This window comes from Syngnathus typhle, linkage group LG3 (assembly GCF_033458585.1).
Source record: "Syngnathus typhle isolate RoL2023-S1 ecotype Sweden linkage group LG3, RoL_Styp_1.0, whole genome shotgun sequence".
Classification (NCBI taxonomy): Eukaryota; Metazoa; Chordata; class Actinopteri; order Syngnathiformes; family Syngnathidae; genus Syngnathus; species Syngnathus typhle.
Window position 1 is genome coordinate 1,994,825 of NC_083740.1, and position 10,808 is coordinate 2,005,632.

The following is a 10,808-nucleotide window of genomic DNA, read 5'->3' on the forward strand; positions in this document are numbered from 1 at the left end:
ACATGCGCATTTATCGACTTCTGCCCATGTGACAACTTCACAATCATTAACCCGACTCTGGGGAACGAGCCCAACGGTCTGTGAGTGTTGTGCATGTAAGGATTTTTTTTTTTTTTTGTCTTGGGCCCACTGGCCGCTCCTGCCTGCTATGTGTTTCCTGTGTCGCAGTTTACAGCTTTTTAGAGCGGGAAAAATGAGCTTATGTAACAGTCATGTGACTTTGCCAGAAATAGTGAAGCGGGGCTACAGCTGCTGCCTCTCCTCCTGCAGCTCGCCTCCTTGGCTTTTGGCAAACGCACACACACACACATACACACACACACGGCCAAATGCGCTTGACGCCAGGGCGTACAAAACTACATGTGAAAACTAAAAACTATGTGTGCGCGTGTTGGACAGGCGAAATACAAGATTGTGTGTTTTTTTTTTTCTTGTCAAATCGTCAAGTGGAGCGGCATGGACTATGTAAGTGTGTGTGCGCCTATACATGTGTAGGCGTATGGCTCTCCGAGTCAAGAAGGAGCGAGGGATGGATGGATGGATAAATAGAAGTGGGAAAAAAACGAGCGGACTGGTTGTAGCTGAGGGCCAGACGATAGGCGTGTAAGCATCACGGTTACGCCGGCCTGCTTCTCCTTGGAGGCTTTGGCTTTCCGTGACACATTCAATAGTACACTGCTTTATTTTGGAAGGTGGCAACGTCCGCTTTTCCGAGTGTATTTGTTTGAAGATGGAGACGAGCACGTTAGGTAGCAACTCGAGTGGGTTAACTCGGTTTTCATTCTGCAGGAGTGATTGCAAGTTTTACGGCTGCAATAAAGTCTGGGGGATTTATATCTTGGTGATTTATACGGCAATGGCTACTTCTTATAGATCTTGTGTCAAATCATTTTATTGATATGATGACACTTTTATCACCGACTAAGGTCTCCATTGTACATTGCTGAGCTGAAATTCTGCCCTCTGCTGGTTCAGGTGGGGCGCAGCACTACTTTGCCCCGAATGCTAAATCATACATGGAATTTCTTCCAATAGGTCAGCACAACTACCTTTGCGCCGGAAGGAACGACTGCATCATCGACAAGATCCGACGGAAAAACTGCCCGGCGTGCCGCGTACGCAAGTGCCTCCAGGCCGGGATGAACCTCGGAGGTGAGGAGTTGCCAGATGCAATGATATTTGAAAATTTTTGCGTCACTATCGGGATCCACTGCTCACTCACTTCTACACGTGCCTGTGGCACACCGCAGGGTTCAATGTTGAGCCCCATTATGTTTTGTTGACGTACTTTTTTGGCCAAAAATCTGAGCGCAAAAACAGCCAAAATAAAATATATGAGACCCGATTGAAAAATGTATCCATGTTCTAATTTTCTCCAGGTTAGATTACTGTAACAAAAAAACCTCTCTCGCCTCTGTTGGGTTTTCTGCCCCAATTACCGACTCGACTAACAATGCACTCCTCCCGACAGCTCGTAAATCCAAGAAGTTGGGCAAGTTAAAGAGTATCGGCGATGACTCGCAAGCAGCCAAGGAAAGCCAGGCGGCGGCCGGCGTGGACTTCCTGTCGTCGGAGAAGGAGTTGAACGCCACCAAAGCCGCCCTGGTGCCCCGAGGGGCCAGCGTGATCCCACCTTTCCTACCGCCGTCCATCTCGAGCGTGCTGGAGCTCATCGAGCCCGAAGTAGTGTACTCGGGCTTCGACAACACGCAGCCCGACACCACCGACCACCTGCTGTCCAGCCTCAACTGCCTGGCCGGCAAGCAGATGGTGCGCCTGGTCAAGTGGGCCAAAGTACTTCCAGGTTGGTGCGGCTATTTTGAGGTTGGCGTTTAGTTGTTTTTTTTTTTCATTTAAAATGAATTTAGAGTATACATATACACACTTGAGTAAGTATTTTTATTTTTTTCTTAGTCATAAGGCATCTTTTGACACTTGTTAAAGTGCCTCAAGCAATTCACTCCATCAGGGCACATGTTGAACCTTCCATAATAAAATGCTAATGAAAAGCCTCTTGTAATGCAATTCCATATTTTAATGAAGACGATTTTCATCCTCGCTCGCGTTGTCTGACAGGCCTCCCACTTTTCTTTCCTTTCGGGCCCTGGGAACTATTGCGCAAATCGTCCAGAAGATTACCAATGAAATCCTATTTGAGCATTAAATAGAAACGGGGATTTATACGAGTGAAGGCATCTACATCAATGTTCTGGCCAGATGTTACCTCTGATGCGTCTCATTAAAGTGCAGTTAGATGAGATAAAGACGTTCCGTGGGGTGATATCAAGCAATTAGCTTGAAAGTCAGAGGCGGATTCAAGCCCGTCGTCTTGTATTGCCGGTCGAATCGAAGATAAGAAGAAAAAAATAAATCAATCAAGATTTGGGTTCACTTCAATGGTGGAAAAAAAATGCTTTGCGTTACAAGTGTGCCAATGGAGCTCTCAAGTTGAGGCACGGGCGTGTCGTATAACAGAATGCCAGCGCCTCGTTTGAAAAGGAACAAGGCGACATCCCCGCAGACGCAAATAGTCCCAGCGCCTGGCGGATAAGTCGCTTGTCTGTCCTCACTTGGCTTTTTTTGTGTTGTTATGGTGGCGCATGCGAAGCTCCTCGCCAGGCATTGATTGAGAGTTTGGCACCGTTCCCATTCCTGCTTCTATTTCGGGAGGGCCCTCACGCGGCATCATAACTGGAATCCTCGCCGGGATATTTTTTATTTATTTTTCACAAAACCGGAAGATGCGCTCTGACGTGCGGATTATAAATGAGCAGTGGTGATAACAGCTGTGTTTTTTGCAGGTTTTCGGGGCCTGCCCATCGAGGACCAAATTACGTTGATCCAGTACTCGTGGATGTGTCTGTCCTCTTTTTGTCTCGGTTGGCGCTCCTACAAACACACCAACGGACAGCTGCTCTACTTCGCCCCGGACCTCATCTTCAACGAGTAGGTGATATGGAAGCTAATTTCTGCCGGATATTGTCGATTATCCGACAGGGGTGTCAAACATTTTTTAACGCGGACCGCAATATAGTCTTAGTTTCCCCATTCTGACTGTCAACGCCTTATATTATTGACGGAAAAGGCTACACGACCCAAACTGACGAATAACGTTTTGAAATCATAGACTAGTAAAAACTGAAATAGTTTAAAAAGGTGAAAGGTAATAGAAGTTGCTATCGATGCAAAATTTGTCTTCACGGGCCACATCAAATGATGTGACGGGCCGTATCTGGCCCCCGGGCCTTGAGTTTGACACCTATGTTTTAAAGAATTTCCAAACCCATGATGGTCCTTCTCGCCCATTTCCAGGGAGCGGATGCAACAGTCGGCCATGTACAGCCTTTGTCTGGGCATGAGGCAAGTGAGCCAGGAGTTTGTTCGACTGCAGCTCACCTACGACGAGTTCCTCTCCATGAAGGTCCTGCTGCTTCTTAGCACAAGTAAGACGGACAGAGAGAGTGAATTCCTCAGCAGTCACCTCTACAGAGCGCTCGCAGCCTTCAGCGGCTATTAAACACTGCGAAATAACTCAAAAGCCAACTGGGGATGTGCACTTCATGCATTTTACATGCTGGCGGTGGTGGAACGAGAAGCGGGCGAGATTAAGCGGCGCGGTGGCAAAGTTTGAGAAGTCTGCAGGCTGGCTAGACGTCTTTGAACCACCAAGACCGGTGGAAATATTTATGGAGATGGCGGCGTGCGCCGAAAAGTTAGATGACACAGATTTTTCCAGACCTTTTTTGAGAGAACACCAATGAGTAAAGAAGCTACCAAACTCAAGTTTGGACCAAGAAGTAGGATGGCTAGATTTTGTTAGACTTACTCTTCCGATCGGAGCCGAGGGGACATCTAAGGACAAAAAGGGAAGCCATCTTGGAAAAACAAAGACAAAAGGAGAGTCCAAGGGGGGTCAGCGGCGGGCCTTCTGTTGCCGTGGCCTTTCCCTCCGGTGCTCGCCGCTTGCCTGGACCTTTGCCACCGCGCACTGCCAAGACCTGCAATTTTCCTCCTTCTCGACTTCTACGCCATTTAGGAAAGGAAGGCTGCGCACAAAAGATCCCAGCACCGTTTTGGACGCGACTTTAGTTTTGGCAGGGTACCAAATAGTGTAAGATCAAGATTCAAGTCCGAGCGAGCTTTCGAGTCAGGCTTAGGTGAGTTTCCGACTGATCCTAATCGACTTTGACGTGTCATATTCAAGAATGAAGTGGTCAGGTTCAATTGAAAGTGCGACTGTAGCCGGTCGCGGCCATTCAGAGAGCAAGCTGGCTGAAAGGGAGGCGAGTGTTTACGTAGTAGTTGTCAGAGCTCGTCGGCGTACGATGAGCGCCTCTGGCTTGGAAGCGACCGAAGCGCGAGGGGATAAAAAGGACGAGAGAGGAGCTGCTAATGCTCTCCGACCTTGGGCTTAGGTTTCAAGCCAGCCCGCGGTGTCCGATGACCCTGGTTGGGTATCGGCGAGGCGAACGCTTTCGCTTCACCTCTGTACAGATATGATACCGCAAATGAGTCAACGCTTGAAATGTTTCCGGACTCGGAGCATTTTGTAAGGATTCTTGTGATAGGTTTTCCTAGGGGGTCACTACGGAGTGACTTTTAAATAAAGTTTCATGCTTTTTGAATAGGCTGCGTTACCTGCAGCAAAAAAAAAAAAAACGTCTCTGAAAACAATTATGGTGATATGATCTGTTTGGAGGGGAGGGGGTATCCTCTGTACTGCTCCGAAATGCCAGGTCACTTTCTATTCAGGGCATATGTGGGTCAACAGGAAGAGAGAGAGAGAGAGAGAGCAAAAACACAACAACAAAAGGTCCAAACACATCTTTTGGGTATTAGCAAATTCTCATCATGTCAGCCATGAAATTAGTCCTGCCCGACTCGCAGGCTCCCTGCACCAATCTGGTTTTGGATCTTCTTGGTGTGCGCCGTGCCTCGAGATATTTGCTCATTTATGCAGAAAGAGGCGAAAATGATCGTACGAATACGCAAGGGGCGAGATATTGACCTCGGACATTTCTCGAAACAGACGCGATGCTAACAGACAGAAAGTGGCCGCCGGGCGAGCCGTTCCATCGAGACTGCTTGCTCTTCAAACCGTTGCTGAATTTCAAAAAGTCTTTTTTTTTTCCCCCCCAAAATACTATTTGCGATTCTATTTTAGACTTAAAAGCATCCCGGTTGTCTGCTGGCTTTTTTCGCAGTTCCCAAAGAGGGTCTGAGGAGCCAGGCGGCGTTTGAGGAGATGCGAGTTAATTACATCAAGGAGCTCCGCCGCTCTGTGGGCAAAGCCACCAACAACTCCGGCCAGACCTGGCAGCGTTTCTTCCAGCTCACCAAGCTACTGGACGCCATGCATGGTGTAAGTATCCCCACCCCCGCCCTCGCCGCCTCAAATGGTACCGCCCCTCCTTTGGCAGCATGCAGGGAGGTGTTAGCTGGCAACTTTGGCCTACTGATTATCATCTGCCTTTTTTTTTTTTTTTGCTTTCTGGAATAGCAGCAGAGCAGATTTGGATCATACTTAGCGGTTGGCTGATGCAGTAGCTCCAAATAGGGATTACTGCATCCCAATCAGACCAGAACAGAAGGGTGATCGATGCCAACTGACAGTTTTCTGGACCACAATGAGCTGTGGTCACTGTAATGCGCCACGCTTGCCAAAATTCACCAACATTAATGAGTGGATGAATGGGGTTAATGCATCATAGATGCTGAAATCCAAAGTGCCCCCTTGTGGTGAGGTAAATCGAACTGGAAATGGGTCAAAGTCCATTCCGCTGCATGAACAAGTTTTGGGTGTTCTGCATAAAAGCAGAATCGTCTGTGCCTACAAAAAATAAAAATGAAGATATATAAATAAATATGATATATTTATATTTAATACCATAATAATATATTTAACATATATAAAAAAAATGGAATGAAATTCATCTGTATGGAATTAAAACGTTTTTCCCCTCCCTTCTGTTTTGTTTTTGCGGCAGCTGGTGGCCAACCTGCTGGACTTCTGCTTCTACACCTTCCGCGAGTCGCAGGCCCTGAAAGTGGCGTTCCCCGACATGCTGGTGGAGATCATCAGCGACCAGATACCAAAGGTGGAGTCGGGCCTCACCCACACCATCTACTTCCACAAGAAGTGACGGGGGGTCAAAAATCAAAACGCAACAAAAAAAAGAAACAACCTTCAAAAACGCTTGACCGAGAACTCGGAGCAACGGCAAGGTGGGGAAGCGCCGCGAGCGAGCGACCACCCATAGCGCGGAAACCGGAACGCGCTGGAGGAAAATAAAGAACCGGAATTGTCGGGGTCGGGAACATACCCGCTCTGCCATGCTGCCCCCTCCCTCCTTCCCATAACCCTTTTTGCACCCCAAAGACACTATCTTTTCAATGGAGATAAAGCCATACATTTCCTAGGATGTGCTAGTGCTACATTCACACTAACACACCACACAGATGCACTAAAAATTCCCCCCCCTCTAAAAAAAAAGAAATACTCAAATTAAGTGTGGCTTATGCAGTCTTTCACATCCATAAATCAATATACAGTATATACTATGCTAATAGATATTGCTTTGCAGCGCATCTACAACAGGACAGGAAAATACAAACAAAAAAAATCACGCTTGACTATACGGCCAAAGGTCTAGTAGAATATATTCCAAGGGCTACAGTACAAGTATAACATATTGACATGCTTCACCGTGAGCTCACTCTCCAATTCAATTGGTGTTATAAAATTCCAAAATGATTCATGAATTTTTATGTGTTTGAATATGCAGGAGGGAGAGAAGGGGGGAAAACGTCAATGTTTTGGGGAAAAATATCCAATCCCATGACTCGAGTTGAAGAAGGCTGTTTTGAATGATTTTGGGCTCATTTTTGCAGTTCAGATGTGCAGTGAAACAATGCAAAGTAAATATGCAAAAGGTAAACGGAGGAATTTTGAGTGATTCAGTTTGTAAAAAAGAAACAAAACTACAAAATGCCACTAATGAATTGGCCGGCTGGGCGGTAATGGGAGTCGCTCGTTTGTGTTCTATCCAGAGCAGCAGTCCGGTTGCCGTCTGTTTTTACTCACAAGCAAAGCCAGCCCTTTGTGACCCGACTCTTCCCACAATTAATAAAGCATTTTATAAGAGTTGTCTATTTTATTTTATTTTTCCGAACAATCCGCTCATTAAGGTGCTTCATGCCGGGCGAAAGATTTGTATAGTGACCTTAAATGAACAATGCTTGCGCAATCACCCTCCAACTACAATGATGTCTCAATTTTGTGAGTTATCTAGAGCCCCACCAAATTTTGTTTTTTTAGTTAAGAGTCCTCAAAAGAATTGTAGCAAAAACAACCGTATGCAATTTTGATTTTTAGAATTATAAGCACATTACTTATTAGTACTAATATTAACGCCTTAAATTGAATTTAAACAAATGAATCCATAATTAGTTTCTTTTTTTAATTTGGTTCCTCCCACAAAAAACTAACAAACCCGACTGTTATTACTTGTGCTTGGGGTTAGAACTCACAAAATGTGGACATTGATGCTTTTCATTGAATAGCGAGAACACACACACACACACACACGCACGCAAAACACACTGTACAGTCGATTTACAAGGAGACTTAATCTGCAGTGCTTAATGTACAGCTACTAACTAGCGAGAGCTTTTGTAAAGTTGGGCGGTCATGGTATGATTTTGTACACTTGTAGACTTTACGTATATTTCCCAAAAACCGTGATGCTACTGAGAAGCGTTAACAGCGCAACCCCCCACGACCACCCCCATCCACACCCCAACTACTACTTTCCCAAATTTGACAAATTTGTGAAAACTGTATGTGAGTGTTGGTTGCTGGATTAGCCATATCCTATTTGCTTCATTTTTTTTGCACAAAGGAGGTATGGTTGAGAAACAGCTAGCGGGCGCTGTCCTCGGGCAATTTCGATATAGCCTATTAAGGAATCGGGATATTCCTTCTTGACGGCGGTCATTTTGAATACAGTGGAACCCCCACCCTGCCGAAATTTCGACTGGCTTTTTTTTGGCCCTTTAAGAAATAAGAAACTAAATAAATTGGTCTTGCTTGTTGCTAGGCAGGATTGACAGGGCAGAATTAGCTATGCCCTATTTAGGAATTTTGTGAAATGTGAGACTAATCAGATTTTGAAGTCATCCAATGTGAAGAAACAGGAAGACAGTCGGACCCTTGTGGCATTTTATGATTATTAGAAAGTTGCGGTTTTAAAAATGCTAGCAAGATTGGATCATAGCCTCGCATTCGAAAACCAACCCACCTCGAGTGAATTGTAAACAAGGTGACGTTAGCTTGAGTCGCTAGGTACTATAACTGTAAATGTTGGAAATCTGAAAGAAATTGAGAATAAAAAGCCAAAGAAAAGGTTCCACTGTATTTAGAAAAAAAAAAAAAAAGGAAGGGAGCATCCCCAAGCTAACCCAAATCCCGCCTACTTGTTTGTCCTTTGTAAGGAACCCACGCTAAATATGGTTGAATGAAAGTATTTTTGAGAGAATTATATTTTGGTGGAAAATAATATTTAAGTACTTTTGTGTAAAAACAACAACAAAAAGGCAAATTTCTTTTTTTTTGTAAGATGTTGATAAATAAATGCATGCGTTTTGATGACGATGGCGAGATGTTTACATTGTATTTAAGAAACAAAAGAAAGAAGGAAAAAAGGGAAACCTGTGCCTTTTTTTAAATCGCACTCAATTTACAGTTTAACACTATTGTACATAGGACAAAAATGCTTCTTGTTCTGTTGAGTGTAAAGGATTTTTACGGAATGATGTGTTTAACCCCCACTTTTCTGTGTTGGAAGGAGAAATGAATGTATGATTTGCATTGTGACAGACTTACGACCTGAATGTGAGACAGAAGACATCTAGAATCTTTTTTTCCCTCCAATTTTTTGTTACTTTTTTTTCTCTCATCAATGTTCGTGTAATTAAAACAAATATTTCTTATTTTGTAACAAAATGTGTTAAGTGATGGATAGCATTTTTTTTGTTTTTGTTTTTACGAGTTGTTGCTGTTGAGATGATTTCCTAATCCAAGGCGCGATTGGTGACCAGCACCACAATAAAAATCAACAAGTCACCACACCTTGTTGGTCTTGTGTTTATTTATTTATTAAGATATTTAAAATGTATTTATTGGGTGAGTTCAATTTTCAGTGGACCCCCACATACTCACGATTTGGCACAAGCTAAATTACCTATTTACTGATTTTTTAAAAAAATATTTAATTAGTTTAAAGCCTAGAAATAAAAACAAATACTTTTTCATAATAAAACTATATGCCTCAGCATTTTTTTTGAATTGCATTCATATTCAATTTTAAAAACATTAAACATTTTTTGGGGGGAGGGGGGGTCTGTCATGTGACATTCATTGACCACTTTTTGCTCGGTCGACTCGACGGGCACAATCCCAAACTCGATTCAGCTTTGGCTGAATTCAAACCAGCTGCAGCGGCGCCACGTCGGCCGACTCGGAAGCCAACAAGACAAAAGGTAGAACGAGTTCACCGTCGACCTCCCAATCTGCAAAGGCATCGGACTGTTTTGCTTTATTTTTCGATGTAGTTTCCCAGCCTCCTCCCCATTGAAATGCGCAAGCCCTCTCCAAATCTCCCCCAGATTTTCAATCGCTTTCACTTGTTGCCGTGCCAGATAAACAGAATCTATTGGATCAGGCCCATTTCACGGCTGCGCCCGCGCACATGGCGGCAGCATCTTTGGCTCCCTTTCCCTGCCACCAATCCACCTCCCTCCATTTTCTCCAGTCTTTCCAACAAAACGTGGATGTTTGTTGAGACTTTCATCAATATTATTTTTTTTTTTTACTCAAGCAGCTGTACGGAATGAGAATACCTTTGTCACCATGAATCTGGCACATTGACGTAAACGCCGCTGAGTCATGGAGTGGGGAAAATGGATGGGAGGTGACGATGGTCGCCGAGGAAGGATGAAGGACACTGCATCAAAGCGTGGCTGGAACACCGCCAGGAAGCGTTGAGGAAGGAGAAACCAAGATGTCCGGTTTTAACTTTCCGAGGCCGTGTCCGCTCTCCATCCAAACAAACATTTCAGTCATCGCCGATATTAACGCAACAAAGGCGACCCTACGAATCTTGACGTGAAAAATAATTTGGTATTTTCATGGACAAGCACAAGTATTAAATAATAAGCGCAAAAATCATTGAGGAGACGAAAGTCGGAATGTATTCATGAGTCAGTGTTGGAGAGGACGAGGAGGAGGAGGCGCAGAGTTGACAGACAGTCTGGCTGGTGTCGCCGTTATGATTCAGCACTATTTCCGAGAGAGGAGATGAAGGGCCCAGAGGGCGGATGGTGACAGTGATGGAGGGGGGAAAAAAATGTCACCCACCTCATTAGCGCTAGCTTACTTTGTTACGTAATGACACAGCACAGCTACAGTACACACAGTGTAAACACACTCGAGTGGATACATTTGTTCCAACGCCAAACCCAAAGTGCTACTTTGCGCTCGGATTTTTTTTTGAAAAGAAATTATTTTTTTACACTTTGACACGGCTCACCAGTTTCCTGAAGATGAGCCGTGATTGGTTGATACCGGAGGTGACAACCGTGATGTCATTTTCGGTGGACAACAAGTGGCAAAATGGCCGCCGCCTGAGTTTGCAACTTAACTCATATTTCATAAAGCGAGATGCCGTGTCTCGATTGTTTTATAATTGAAAAAATACTGTATTTGATGAAGTAACCGGACCGAGAAACAACCATTTTCGTACAAGTCC

At 44.5% G+C, this 10,808-nt stretch overlaps 1 protein-coding gene across 2 annotated transcripts in view; it reads left to right on the forward strand.

Moving 5' to 3' along the window:
- The window catches only part of nr3c2 (nuclear receptor subfamily 3, group C, member 2), a 36,761-nt gene extending 27,632 nt beyond the window's left edge, over positions 1–9,129 (forward strand). Inside the window, exons 1-7 of one of the 2 annotated variants that reach the window (XM_061275493.1) lie at positions 315–465; positions 1,036–1,152; positions 1,472–1,804; positions 2,802–2,946; positions 3,313–3,443; positions 5,205–5,362; positions 5,988–9,129. In XM_061275493.1, coding sequence (XP_061131477.1) covers positions 330–465; positions 1,036–1,152; positions 1,472–1,804; positions 2,802–2,946; positions 3,313–3,443; positions 5,205–5,362; positions 5,988–6,143 — 1,176 coding nt within the window. In that variant the 5' untranslated portion in view covers positions 315–329 and the 3' untranslated portion in view covers positions 6,144–9,129. Of the gene's footprint in view, positions 1–314; positions 466–1,035; positions 1,153–1,471; positions 1,805–2,801; positions 2,947–3,312; positions 3,444–5,204; positions 5,363–5,987 lie in introns of those variants that run through there. The other variant, XM_061275491.1, reaches the window with a different exon arrangement.
- Positions 9,130–10,808: the final 1,679 nt, after the last annotated feature.